General features: G+C 36.0%; 1 protein-coding gene across 1 annotated transcript in view; it reads right to left on the reverse strand.

Annotated features, from left to right (window-relative positions):
* Positions 1 to 15,695, reverse strand: part of LOC128649747 (phospholipid-transporting ATPase ABCA1-like) — a 2,013,556-nt gene that overhangs the window by 1,890,043 nt on the left and 107,818 nt on the right. The window contains exon 2 of the mRNA XM_053703184.1: positions 5,131 to 5,254. Coding sequence (XP_053559159.1) covers positions 5,131 to 5,193 — 63 coding nt within the window. The 5' untranslated portion in view covers positions 5,194 to 5,254. The remainder of the gene's footprint in view (positions 1 to 5,130; positions 5,255 to 15,695) is intronic.

A 15,695-nucleotide genomic window follows, 5' to 3' on the forward strand; every position in this document is an offset into this window, starting at 1 on the left:
TGAGATCTATACCCTCACCACCTTACGGCAGAACACACACTTAAGATAATGGCTTGAAATGTGGGGGGTATCACCTCGCCTAGAAAAAGAAAAGCCATCCTAAATTATTTGAAATCACAAAGAGCTCATATAGCAATACTAGAGGAAACCCATCTAAATACACGAGAGCACCAAAAACTGAAACAGATGTGGGTAGCAGAGGTAATTCACACCTCCTATGAAACGTGTAGAGCTAGAAGGGTAGCCATTGTTTTGCAAAAACTTAAACTACACAATCTCCAACATAGACAGCGACCCGAAAGGACGATTTATTGAAAATCCCAATGATACAAAAACAGAATTCTGGTCCCAATTACAAAAAAGATTAATGGACATGCATGTAGACATTGTTATTTTGGGGGAGACCTGAATATAGCACCAAAAGTACCTATAGATAGGTTTAGAAACCCGCAATCGAACACAAAACCAACTCTAAGATCTCAATATCATAAAAAAGAATCCAGACTCTTAAAAAAAATTCCTTAATACCCTTTGTCTAAAAGACATATGGAGAGAAAGAAACCCAGATAGCAGGGACTTCACATGCCTCACCACATCCAAAGATACTCTTTCAAGAATAGACATGTTCCTAGTTTCGGCCAAGATATGCAATATAATTAGCGTTACCAAAATACACCCAATCACCCTCTCCGATTATGCCCCAATATCCCTCCAAATTTCTACAGCCAAACAAACTTCCTCTACTGTCAGATGGAGATTTCCCAACTATCTATATAAAGATGTCAACCTATATCGATACCTAACACAACACTGGCAGACGTATCAAACTGTTAACGCACAACATAACAATGACCCACTCCTTTTTGGGAAATGGCCAAAGAAGTGCTCAGAGGGGTAGTCACCTCATACGCTGCAGGAATTAACAAAAAGAATAAACTTAAAGAGGATCTACTCCTAAAACAAATGAAAAATGCTTACAATAAATACTTAAGAAACCCATTCAACGCTAACAGACTTAAATATAAAGAATCTAAAATTAATAGAGACGCTTTCCTAACTCTGAAATCTATATACTCTCTTACATGCTCCCAAGCAAATTTTTACAGGTTTGGAAATCGTACGGGGAAGTACCTAGCAAACATCACCAAACTCACACACAAACAAACCACAATTTTCGCAGTTAAACACAGGGACAAGACAGTAACCAGTGAAACAGAAATCCAAAAAGCATTTACCAATTATTACAACTACTGCAACTATATGATGACCAGCCTGTTGATGAAACACCAAAGCTTACTTTTTGGGAAGGACTAGACATACCACACATGACAGAAGACCAGATAAATATTCTAAATGCACCAGTGACATGGATAGAAGGCCTTAATGTTATCAAAAACCTCCCGACTGAAAACCCCCCAGGACCGTACAGAATGCCAGGAGAGTTATTCAAAATACTCCAGGCAGAAATTGGAAACAAGCTAGTTACCCTATTTAACCATATTATGCAGGGGGAGGGCAGACTCTCCAACAGATTCACTAAAGCCACCATAACTATTATACCAAAACCGGGTAGAGATCCACTACTTCCCAGTTCATACAGACCCATATGATTCCGAAACACAGACTACAAGATATTCACCAAACTTTTAGCAAATAGACTAGCCCTTATATTGCCTACCCTAATCTACACTGACCAAACAGGATTTGTAAAGCATAGGTCATCAGTATGCAATTTGCACAAATTACAATTGATCATGTCCTACTATAACAGAGAAGAGAAGGTAATCTAACAGACCTACCGGAAGCATGTTTACTCATGCTCGACATGGAAAAGGCTTTTGACAAAGTCTTATGGAACCATTTATACACAGTTCAAGAAAAATATGGATTTCGTGGCCATTTCATAACAGCTATCAAAGTCATTTATACAAACCCCACAGCATCCATTCTTATAAACGGAAACACATACCCTTCTTTCCAATTAAACAGGGTACCCGTCAATGATGCCTGTTATCACCCCTTCTATTTGACCTCACATTTGAACCTTTAGCCATTCAGATCAGAAATCAGACCAATTTCCACACTTTTTAGGTATTTAACCGTTATACACATTGAATATATCATATACACTATATAATTTCTATACAAGCAAATCACTATTGATGATATATTACTTCAAAATCGACAAAAGTACGATTCTTCCACTTATTTATATTCACATATAAAGTTTATTCTATTACGTAACCCTTTTTTGGGATTGAATGTACTTCATACATTGGAAATAAATTCCATTTAATAATTATTTACTTCTTTTTTCACATTGGGGAAATCTGTATTCCTAAAAATTAAATCTGATCCCTTAAGTGTAACCACGCCCCTATATCTCCACCATTTTCTTGATACTAACTAAACACGATTTACAGACACTTAACTCCTTACTCCTTTATCACCAACTTTGTGTGGAAAGGGAAAAAGCATAGATTTGGATTCTGTAAGCTGATGGTAAGCCCCCAAAAAGGTCGTTTAGGTCTCCCTAATCTTCAGTTTTATAACTTGGCAGCCCAAACTAAATACATAATGGACTGGTGGTTAGATTCCAATAAAATTTCTGAACCAGCTCTTGAGAAAGGGATTATTAAGACCTGGTCTTTGGCTCTTCTCCTACATCTGCCAATGAATAAAAAAGCCAGAAGATACAAGGACTCCTCCCATTTATAGGCCCGATTAGGGCCTGGCAGAAGTTATGCAAACATCTAACGGTTTCACGGTCTACCAATCAGAGGTAACCCAGATTTCATGCCAGGACTCAGTACCAAACCCTTTACAATTTGGGAACAGAAAGGGCTCAAGTTAGTTCATCATTTACTAACTCCAAATAATAATATTTTAAACCCATTTGCAGAACTAATTAATACATACAACATAACTAGACAACAACATTTCACCTACCTACAGGTACAAAGTTTAATGGACTCACAAAACATAGAACACTATGCCACAACAGTAGATAAAATAGTCAGTTGGGCCAGGCAGGGTAATAGATCTATAACACACATTTATAACATACTTTAAGAAACCCCAGGTGACACTTTGACAACACAATTGGCAGCAGAATGGTCACACAGACTAGAATTAAACATCACAGAGGCTCAAATTATAAAAAGCTTTGACTTCGTTAAAAAAACGACCCTCTCAATGGATATAAGGGAAGAACATATAAAGCTTATACATAATGCATACATTACCACTAAGGATTATCAGAAGTGGGGATCCAATGAACCTCAAACTTGTAAAAAAATTCAACACCAAATACCAGATCTCATTCATATTATATGGAAATGTCCACTTTTACAAAAATTCTGACATATGATCTCCTACTGGATAATGACTATGTGCAATACCCAGAACTCACACTTGAGAAAGTATTATTTCTAGACCTCAAGCACATTACTAAACTACATAAAAGACTGATAGGATACATTATCCTTATAGCTAGGAAACTCATATTGTGTAACTGTTTGGACCCCCAACACTCATCATGGTAAAACATGCAATTATCCGTCAAGTATTCAGCGAACAGGCAGATTCTTTAGGAGACAAACTTGAGAACTACCAACTTTATTAAGAAATAGGAACCATTTATAATTGCACTGCCTATTGAGACCCAAAAACAAATTATAGCACCTCTTAGGAACACATAACATACCTTAAAATGCACAACTCAGAGGGGAATGGCAATTGTGGACCTAGACATCATAGGAAATAGCTAGGGTTGCCCCCCAAGTAGAGGACACTGGACAAAGACATCAAAACCAAATTAATCACCCAGGGACCGGAGTGGACAGGACTTGAAGAGAGTTGGTATTAATGCAATATTACCTGACCAATTTAGTAGCGGTCAATACTAGAGGTTAATGTTGTTACAGTTAATTTATTTAATTTTGCTTGTTTAAATTACTATTAGAAAAGTGGAAAACGTGTAAAAGGAACCTTGTTATATACACTCTCAATACTTGGAGCTATCTAATCAAGATTACTACGACCTAAGCTAGTACTGTGACAAGCAGATACAGTCTTATACACTGTAAAAGAGATCAACGGAAAGTCAAATATGAGGACAATATTAACTGTAATCAGACTTTTCCAAAATTTAACTAAGGGTCACAACATATAGATTATATGTTCCAGCAGTAATTAAATGTAATTTGTAAAACATAGACTGCTCTGTATAAATTTCATGTATGCAAAACAAGGTTGTCTACTAAAAAGATATTTAAAAAAAGAAAAAAAAAACCTATAGGGCTACATTACAAGTGGAGCACTAAGTTATTAAGCGCCCGCAAATGGGCAAATTTGCCCATTTGCAGGCCCGCGATAAATAACCAGCCATTACAAGTGGCTGGTTATTGCTACTGCAAGCTTGCTAGCTGTGCTTAGGTTCTGTGCCCTCACTGAGGGTATCAGAATGAGGCTCCCATTGGAGCCTATGAAAGCGCGCTCTCATGAGCGCAATACTTCCCAGCAATGCGAATGCAAGCTCATCAACTTGATGTGTTGACATTGCTGTCAACTTGACTTCACAAAAACAACATTTAACACTCCACTTGTAATCTGGCCCATAATTTGCTTACAGATGATATTCAATTCACTGATTATTTACTGAGATAAATATATATATATATATATATATATATATATATACACACATGCAAGTTCCGTAATAAACCGCACTCTCTGGTCTTGTCCTTGCTGTGTCAAAACATTTATTGTGACGCATTGGGGTTTCCCCCTTTCATTATGTGTTTAACTGTTTGAGAAAGGGGGAAACCCTGAAACTTCACAATAAATGTTTTGACACAGCAAGGACAAGACCAGAGAGTGCGGTTTATTACGGAACTTGTATATGTGAATATATGGAACGTGCACCCTGGCACAGATGATTTATTAATATATCATCAACCAACGTGAGTGCTGGGTTCTGAAGGTTATGGTTAAGGTTAATATCTAAAATATACATTTGTTTATAGAGTTTTAATATGAAAAACAAAATGTTTTAGTAATTTTCTACAGTTAACTGATTTGAGAATGTTAAAAGGTATCTTCTCTGATAAGCATGTAACAGATGCAAACCTTCTGACGTTTTCTGTATGTGAAGTTCTTCCAGAGAAGAAGTCGCAGCTGAGACATAACCATTCTGACAGCTAAGAATTATCATTCAAGAGGTGAATTCTGATCTTTTTCTTGTCATTGAATCCTAGAAAAGTGGAAAAAAGGTATTTGAATGCTCAGCAAAAAGGTATGTCTAAAATAAATACATTGAAATTTGTATCCATTAAAGAAAAGCTACTGCTGTACCAACATATATGAACACACTGGGCTCCAATATGTGTATTAAATATAAAATAAGTACATTCTTGTAAAATGCAAGTTTGAGCCTCTGTTAAATTTGTTGTCATGCTGATCTATAATTAAAGGGCCATAATACCCAAATGTTTAAACACTTGAAAGTGATGCAGCATAGCTGTAAAAAGCTGACTAGAAAATATCAACTGAACATCTCTATGTAAAAAAGAAAGATATTTTACCTCAAAAAATCCTCAGTAGCCACCTCCCATTGTAAAGGATTTCTAAGCAGCATATTAGTGTGTCTGTCCCGGGACAACTGAAGGGATGAGCATCGTGAACTCTCATATTATTTCACCAATCAGGTAAAGGAAGCTTACTATGAAATCTCATGAGAGTTAAGTCAAATCTCATGAAACCACAGTAAGAGTTCATGACCTCAGCACTGTTGATGCTGATTGGCTGCTGTTCATTTCTTCATTTTTTTATTTTTTTACCTGCAGCTGGGAGTATAACTTTTTACACAGAACTAACTCTACTGAGCTGAGGAGATTGTGAGGTAAAATATCTTCCTTTTTTACATAGAGATGCTCAGGTGATATTTTCCTGTCAGCTTTTTACAGTTATACTGCATCAGTTTCAAGTGATTTAGCATATGAGTATTATGTCCCTTTAATGAGCTAACATGGCTTCTCAATTGATAATGACAGTATTCCTGTGAGTAAACATAATAAAATAAGGAAACAACTAAGGAAATAATTCTATGTAGGAATTATGCCTCTCTCTAGCATACCATATTGTTCAATAACTGCTCACAATATTGCTAGTTCCAAATTTGCGGGAGGCAATATTGGGGGATTTTAGGGTAAGGGTATTGCACATGCAGTTTCTACTGTCCCCATGGGATTTACTGATTATTACAGGCCTCTCTTGCAGGGCAAAAAGTTAAATGTGCTTTAACCTTTTCTAATTTGTCATCTCACAGTGATTCAGGAACCATAATTGAAGAGTTAAAGATAGTTAAGGGGTATTTTTATTCTTACAGGCACAAATTCAATCCAGTCTGGTGCTACCCAAAACTCATTGGCCCATATATAAAACCAAAGATAAGATTTTCTAAATATAAGGTTGATTTGGTTAGCTAGGACAGTTAGGTGTTTTAGGAATTTTTATTGGAAGCTTAATAATCATTAATGTCAAAATTGCATTTCTCAACAGTCCGCAAAACATGGAGCTTAGTTATTGTGAGCTGATAATTAGGGTTAGAAATGTATACAAGTCTTTCTTTCCTAAGCTATTAAAGAGCTATTTGAAAAATTCTCAAAATGATTATTTGGTAGCTTTTAAAGAGGTATTTCCTTGAAATGAAAAACAATGCATATTTTGGTAACAAAATTTTAAAACCTATAGAGCTACATTACAAGTGGAGTGCTAAGTTATCAAGCGTCCGCAAATTAGTCGACTATCATTTTTTCTCCCCTAAGTAGTTTTTTCTTCTTAACTGGTGATCTGTTCTGTTTTTTTCCAGTCTTGTTTATTATCAATTCAGTCTAAGTTTATTTATTTAACTGACAATGTTTTCCTCTCAATATTGTATTGTGGTTGTACTTTTTTCAATTATATGATTGCAGACATCCCAACCTGCAAAAACTAATTTCAGGGAGATGGCTTCACTGGCTACTGCGCTGCGTGCTGCACCCCCCCCCCCATTATATACTGAACACCTGGAAACCCTAAATAAGATAGATACTTATCATTAAAGTAGCTTCCCACTAAACTCACATAAAAAAGTAACTTTATTGCACAACCACATACAACAAACCTATTTTCAAGTGATCCTATGCTTGTTGAATGCTCAAATATTTTAAAATGCAAAGTTTAATTACCTGCAGTAAATAAGGCAGTATTTGTGTTTTATTTTATTAAAATTAGTGGGGGCTTTTTGGTTACTGATGCATGCTTTGAGTGTTTTATAGCGTCCCAGCATGTGAAGTACTCAGTATAGTTGTCCCTGTATGACTTTTGGATTTTGTTTCTGGGAGCATGTGATTTTGAGTTTGAGAGGCTATTTGTAATTATGTTTTATAGTCACAGTAGAGTCAGTTTAATAAGGATCTGATAGTAGGGGTGTCTATCTCCTCCCTCACAGGGGTTCACTCTCTTTGCCCTTTTTTCTCAGTTCTCACTCAGCCTATGCTGCAGCCGATGTTGCCTGCTGTTGATTCTCCTCGTCTTCCAAGAGCCTTATCACTGTCTGCAAACAGCAGGAGGGAGGGTGGCAGACACAATATGCTGAAAGTAAAGACAGACTTGCTGTGCCAACACCTTCCTGGATCATTGTACTTGTAGTTTCAGGGAGATTGCATTTCATTTGCTGGCATTAGGGAGCTGCTATTACAATGAGGGAGACTCCCTGAACTTCAGGGAGAGTTGGGATGTCTGTGATTAAAACAAGTATCACCCTTCCACTTTTAATAGCTATACAGTCCATACCTATAGACCTCATACCTTACCGTTGTCTGCGGGGAACTAGAGAACATTCCATTACTTATATTATTTTAATGGATACATTTAATGAATAATACAAGATTTTAACACATCACACGTAAGCAGGAAAGTTCATGGTTTCAAAGTTCTCAAAATGAAAATTCTAACCTAAAACTGTGATCCTGCAAAAACAATTTATAGAAACAGAAGTGAATAAACACTAACTCTTCTCACCCAGATTTTTTTTTTTTATTTAACTGCATTTTTTGTAGTTGAATGTAAATACAAGGTTCAAATTTCAAGTAAACAAAGTCATAAACCAAAAATCTTCTTGATTTAGCATGTTAGAGAGAGAACATAAACTCTGGGATAGACACACAACATTTCCGTTATACATGACCTACACTACCCTTTTGGATTTGTTAACACTGCAAATCACAAAAATCACAATATTTACGTTCTAAACTCCAAATACTCTGGATGCACTGTTCAGATTTACAAGATTTTTCAAAACTAAATCTTTTCAATGTAACTAAGTATTTCTAAATATTACCGATAGTGTTACATAGAGAAACATCTAAAAATAAATCACTTATTGATCTGGATGATATTTTCAGGATTTTCAGTATAACCATTTAGAAATTATTTTCGCATTTCATTTTTTTAAAATGTATTATTCAAAATGTTTATATATATATATATATATATATATATATATATGTTTTTATTGAACGTGTTCATAGTACAATCGTGTGTATATAAAAAATCAACAAAATCAATTAAATTGCATTTATAACATTGGTGCAATACTATTTAGGTTTTGAAGTTGTCAAACTGGTTCAATGCCATTTTGTAGCATAACTGTTTGTAGTAGTCTGTCAGTGGACACTTAAAGGTTTGATTATATCATCATTATAATTTGCTTATCAAGAGGATATATTTACTAATCTCTCCTGATGTCTGTGAATTAACGGGGTATGATGACGGTAGATTATTGGGTAGGTTTTCGTGTGTACGATTTATGTTGCTTGTTCCCAGATATAGATGATGTCTAGTATAAAATCTAATATGCCTTGGTAGCTATAATACTTTTTCTCTAGGGTTAAGAACATATTTTACTTCTGTAAGCCATTGGGTGTATGTAGGTGCATTTTGTTTTGTCCATTGTCTAGGTACTAGGCGTTTTGCACAGGTGATCATACATATGAATAGTTTTTTGCAATATGTATATCTTATTTTAGAGATTTGGTTTAGGAGGATGATTGATGAGTTAAGAGGGATATCTGTTCCTAGTTTATTATTTATGCAAGTGTAGATATGATTCCAAAATTATTCTATTTTGGCCACCATATGTGGGACATGATGCCGATCTCACCACAAAGATGCATTTAACTATTTTGGAAAACAAATCAATAGTAGAATTTGCTACTTAAATATTAAACATAAGGCCTAAGATCACTGTGTTGGCAATATTATTACAAAATTAAGACTTCCCTATTTCTAAATAGGAATCATTACCCACAAAAAAGTATTAAATCTTCCAGTGGTAGTGGATAAGGGTGCATGATAAAAAGTGTCTTTCAAGTACCTGTGCATTACATATAGGGCTAGATTACGAGTGGAGTACTATGTAGTGCTCCTGCTCACGCATTAACTTTGCTAGATGGGACTTTTTGTACGCATCAGGTTGCGTTTGTATTATAAGTTGAAAGTAAAAAGTTTGTGTGCGAGCAAAAGCCGACGCATTGCGAAGTCGCGATTGCGTTAGCGTATTCCCCCATAGACTTCAATGGAGCGCACTAAACTGAAAAAGAAATCTAAAAACCATACTTGCACGCTAACCCGATTGCCGTTATTCCAGTGCGCTAGATCCAACATGAAATGTGAATATTTCACATTCCATTCCATGTACTTTTTATTGTAAATATGTACTTCTCTATATATCAATATATATCTATACCTTTATATCTATTAGAAATGTGCAACAGAGACATTTTCGTTTTAGACAAAATTTTTGTTCTGAATATTCAGGGAAATTTGTTTCCCATAATATTCGGTGGCTCCACTATTCGCTATTCATTTAGTTTAAAACAAAACGAATACGGAATTTTAAATAAACCTCTACATTTGTTTTAAAGATATTTATAGGTATAGATATTTATTTTACATGAACCCAACTGTTTTAGTCCTAAGTTGTGAACCCTGATGCGTTACCCATATTTTACATTCCTACTTTCTTCACATAGAAAATAATGTACTTTGTATTATTAAATATATATATATTTATATATATATATATATATATATATATATATATATATATATATATATATATATATATATATATATATAATACTATTGATGTAAATATCTGTTATATCTATATACCTACAGGAATAGATATGCAGGTATAGGTATATCTAGATATATATAGAAATATCTATAGGAATAAATATACAGGTATAGGTATTTATATATATATATATATATATATATATATATATATATATATATATATATATGTGTGTGTGTGTTTAGAATAAAAAGTACATTATCCTGTTAGTGAAGAACATTGGAATGTGAAATATGTACAGTACATATACAGTAAAACACAAATACTTAAAGGGACACTGAACCAATTTTTTTTTTCTTTCGTGATTCAGATAGAGCATGCAATTTTAAGCAACTTTCTAATTTACTCCTATTATCAAATTTTCTTCATTCTCTTGGTATCTTTATTTGAAATGCAAGAATGTAAGTTTAGATGCCGGCCCAATTTAAATGTGAATAACCTGGGTTGTTCTTGCTGATTGGTGGATAAATTCTCCCACAAATAAACAAGTGCTGTCCAGCATCTGAACCAAAAAAACTTAGATACGAGAACAAAGAAAAAACATAATTTATGTAAGAACTTACCTGATAAATTCATTTCTTTCATATTAACAAGAGTCCATGAGCTAGTGACGTATGGGATATACATTCCTACCAGGAGGGGCAAAGTTTCCCAAACCTTAAAATGCCTATAAATACACCCCTCACCACACCCACAAATCAGTTTAACGAATAGCCAAGAAGTGGGGTGATAAGAAAAAAAGTGCGAAGCATATAAAATAAGGAATTGGAATAATTGTGCTTTATACAAAAAAATCATAACCACCACAAAAAAGGGTGGGCCTCATGGACTCTTGTTAATATGAAAGAAATGAATTTATCAGGTAAGTTCTTACATAAATTATGTTTTCTTTCATGTAATTAACAAGAGTCCATGAGCTAGTGACGTATGGGATAATGACTACCCAAGATGTGGATCTTTCCACACAAGAGTCACTAGAGAGGGAGGGATAAAATAAAGACAGCCAATTCCTGCTGAAAATAATCCACACCCAAAATAAAGTTTAACGAAAAACATAAGCAGAAGATTCAAACTGAAACCGCTGCCTGAAGAACTTTTCTACCAAAAACTGCTTCAGAAGAAGAAAATACATCAAAATGGTAGAATTTAGTAAAAGTATGCAAAGAGGACCAAGTTGCTGCTTTGCAGATCTGGTCAACCGAAGCTTCATTCCTAAACGCCCAGGAAGTAGATACTGACCTAGTAGAATGAGCTGTAATTCTCTGAGGCGGAACTTTACCCGACTCAACATAGGCAAGATGAATTAAAGATTTCAACCAAGATGCCAAAGAAATGGCAGAAGCTTTCTGGCCTTTCCTAGAACCGGAAAAGATAACAAATAGACTAGAAGTCTTACGGAAAGATTTCGTAGCTTCAACATAATATTTCAAAGCTCTAACAACATCCAAAGAATGCAATGATTTCTCCTTAGAATTCTTAGGATTAGGACATAATGAAGGAACCACAATTTCTCTACTAATGTTGTTGGAATTCACAACCTTAGGTAAAAATTCAAAAGAAGTTCGCAACACCGCCTTATCCTGATGAAAAATCAGAAAAGGAGACTCACACGAAAGAGCAGATAATTCAGAAACTCTTCTAGCAGAAGAGATGGCCAAAAGGAACAAAACTTTCCAAGAAAGTAATTTAATGTCCAATGAATGCATAGGTTCAAACGGAGGAGCTTGAAGAGCTCCCAGAACCAAATTCAAACTCCATGGAGGAGAAATTGACTTAATGACAGGTTTTATACGAACCAAAGCTTGTACAAAACAATGAATATCAGGAAGAATAGCAATCTTTCTGCGAAAAAGAACAGAAAGAGCGGAGATTTGTCCTTTCAAAGAACTCGCGGACAAACCCTTATCTAAACCATCCTGAAGAAACTGTAAAATTCTCGGTATTCTAAAAGAATGCCAAGAAAAAAGATGAGAAAGACACCAAGAAATATAAGTCTTCCAGACTCTATAATATATCTCTCGAGATACAGATTTACGAGCCTGTAACATAGTATTAATCACGGAGTCAGAGAAACCTCTATGACCAAGAATCAAGCGTTCAATCTCCATACCTTTAAATTTAAGGATTTCAGATCCGGATGGAAAAAAGGACCTTGTGACAGAAGGTCTGGTCTTAACGGAAGAGTCCATGGTTGGCAAGATGCCATCCGGACAAGATCCGCATACCAAAACCTGTGAGGCCATGCCGGAGCTATTAGCAGAACAAACGAGCATTCCCTCAGAATCTTGGAGATTACTCTTGGAAGAAGAACTAGAGGCGGAAAGATATAGGCAGGATGATACTTCCAAGGAAGTGATAATGCATCCACTGCCTCCGCCTGAGGATCCCGGGATCTGGACAGATACCTGGGAAGTTTCTTGTTTAGATGAGAGGCCATCAGATCTATTTCTGGGAGCCCCCACATTTGAACAATCTGAAGAAATACCTCTGGGTGAAGAGACCATTCGCCCGGATGCAACGTTTGGCGACTGAGATAATCCGCTTCCCAATTGTCTACACCTGGGATATGAACCGCAGAGATTAGACAGGAGCTGGATTCCGCCCAAACCAGAATTCGAGATACTTCTTTCATAGCCAGAGGACTGTGAGTCCCTCCTTGATGATTGATGTATGCCACAGTTGTGACATTGTCTGTCTGAAAACAAATGAACGATTCTCTCTTCAGAAGAGGCCAAAACTGAAGAGCTCTGAAAATTGCACGGAGTTCCAAGATATTGATCGGTAATCTCACCTCCTGAGATTCCCAAACTCCTTGTGCCGTCAGAGATCCCCACACAGCTCCCCAACCTGTGAGACTTGCATCTGTTGAAATTACAGTCCAGGTCGGAAGAACAAAAGAAGCCCCCTGAATTAAACGATGGTGATCTGTCCACCACGTTAGAGAGTGCCGAACAATCGGTTTTAAAGATATTAATTGATATATCTTTGTGTAATCCCTGCACCATTGGTTCAGCATACAGAGCTGAAGAGGTCGCATGTGAAAACGAGCAAAGGGGATCGCGTCCGATGCAGCAGTCATAAGACCTAGAATTTCCATGCATAAGGCTACCGAAGGGAATGATTGAGACTGAAGGTTTCGACAGGCTGTAATCAATTTTAGACGTCTCTTGTCTGTTAAAGACAAAGTCATGGACACTGAATCTATCTGGAAACCCAGAAAGGTTACCCTTGTTTGAGGAATCAAAGAACTTTTTGGTAAATTGATCCTCCAACCATGATCTTGAAGAAACAACACAAGTCGATTCGTATGAGACTCTGCTAAATGTAAAGACGGAGCAAGTACCAAGATATCGTCCAAATAAGGAAATACCACAATACCCTGTTCTCTGATTACAGACAGAAGGGCACCGAGAATCTTTGTGAAAATTCTTGGAGCTGTAGCAAGGCCAAACGGTAGAGCCACAAATTGGTAATGCTTGTCTAGAAAAGAGAATCTCAGGAACTGATAATGATCTGGATGAATCGGAATATGCAGATATGCATCCTGTAAATCTATTGTGGACATATAATTCCCTTGCTGAACAAAAGGCAATATAGTCCTTACAGTTACCATCTTGAACGTTGGTATCCTTACATAACGATTCAATAATTTTAGATCCAGAACTGGTCTGAAGGAATTCTCCTTCTTTGGTACAATGAAGAGATTTGAATAAAACCCCATCCCCTGTTCCGGAACTGGAACTGGCATAATTACTCCAGCCAACTCTAGATCTGAAACACAATTCAGAAATGCTTGAGCTTTCACTGGATTTACTGGGACATGGGAAAGAAAAAATCTCTTTGCAGGAGGTCTCATCTTGAAACCAATTCTGTACCCTTCTGAAACAATGTTCTGAATCCAAAGATTGTGAACAGAATTGATCCAAATTTCTTTGAAAAAACGTAACCTGCCCCCTACCAGCTGAACTGGAATGAGGGCCGTACCTTCATGTGAACTTAGAAGCAGGCTTTGCCTTTCTAGCAGGCTTGGATTTATTCCAGACTGGAGATGGTTTCCAAACTGAAACTGCTCCTGAGGACGAAGGATCAGGCTTTTGTTCTTTGTTGAAACGAAAGGAACGAAAACGATTGTTAGCCCTGTTTTTACCTTTAGACTTTTTATCCTGTGGTAAAAAAGTTCCTTTCCCACCAGTAACAGTTGAAATAATAGAATCCAACTGAGAACCAAATAATTTGTTTCCCTGGAAAGAAATGGAAAGTAGAGTTGATTTAGAAGCCATATCAGCATTCCAAGTCTTAAGCCATAAAGCTCTTCTGGCTAAGATAGCCAGAGACATAAATCTAACATCAACTCTAATAATATCAAAAATGGCATCACAGATAAAATTATTAGCATGCTGGAGAAGAATAATAATATCATGAGAATCACGATTTGTTACTTGTTGCGCTAGAGTTTCCAACCAAAAAGTTGAAGCTGCAGCAACATCAGCCAATGATATAGCAGGTCTAAGAAGATTACCTGAACATAGATAAGCTTTTCTTAGAAAAGATTCAATTTTTCTATCTAAAGGATCCTTAAACGATGTACCATCTGACGTAGGAATGGTAGTACGTTTAGCAAGGGTAGAAATAGCCCCATCAACTTTAGGGATTTTGTCCCAAAATTCTAACCTGTCAGTCGGAACAGGATATAATTGCTTAAAACGTTTAGAAGGAGTAAATGAATTACCCAATTTATCCCATTCCTTAGCAATTACTGCAGAAATAGCATTAGGAACAGGAAAGACTTCTGGAATAACCGCAGGAGCTTTAAAAACCTTATCCAAACGTATAGAATTAGTATCAAGAGGACTAGAATCCTCTATTTCTAAAGCAATTAGTACTTCTTTAAGTAAAGAGCGAATAAATTCCATCTTAAATAAATATGAAGATTTATCAGCATCAATCTCTGAGACAGAATCCTCTGAACCAGAAGAGTCCAAAGAATCAGAATGATGGTGTTCATTTAAAAATTCATCTGTAGAGAGAGAAGATTTAAAAGACTTTTTACGTTTACTAGAAGGAGAAATAACAGACAAAGCCTTCTTTATGGATTCAGAAACAAAATCTCTTATGTTATCAGGAACATTCTGCACCTTAGATGTTGAGGGAACTGCAACAGGCAATGGTACATCACTAAAGGAAATATTATCTGCTTTAACAAGTTTGTCATGACAATTATTACAAACAACAGCTGGAGGAATAGCTACCAAAAATTTACAGCAGATACACTTAGCTTTGGTAGATCCAGCAGGCAGAGGTTTTCCTGTAGTATCTTCTGGCTCAGATGCAACGTGAGACATCTTGCAATATGTAAGAGAAAAAACAACATATAAAGCAAAATAGATCAAATTCCTTATAAGACAGTTTCAGGAATGGGAAAAAAATGCCAAACATCAAGCTTCTAGCAACCAGAAGCAAATGAAAAATGAGACTGAAATAATGTGGAGACAAAAGCGACGCCCATATTTTT

The sequence above is a fragment of the Bombina bombina genome, chromosome 2 (assembly GCF_027579735.1).
Source record: "Bombina bombina isolate aBomBom1 chromosome 2, aBomBom1.pri, whole genome shotgun sequence".
In the NCBI taxonomy this organism is placed as follows: domain Eukaryota; kingdom Metazoa; phylum Chordata; class Amphibia; order Anura; family Bombinatoridae; genus Bombina; species Bombina bombina.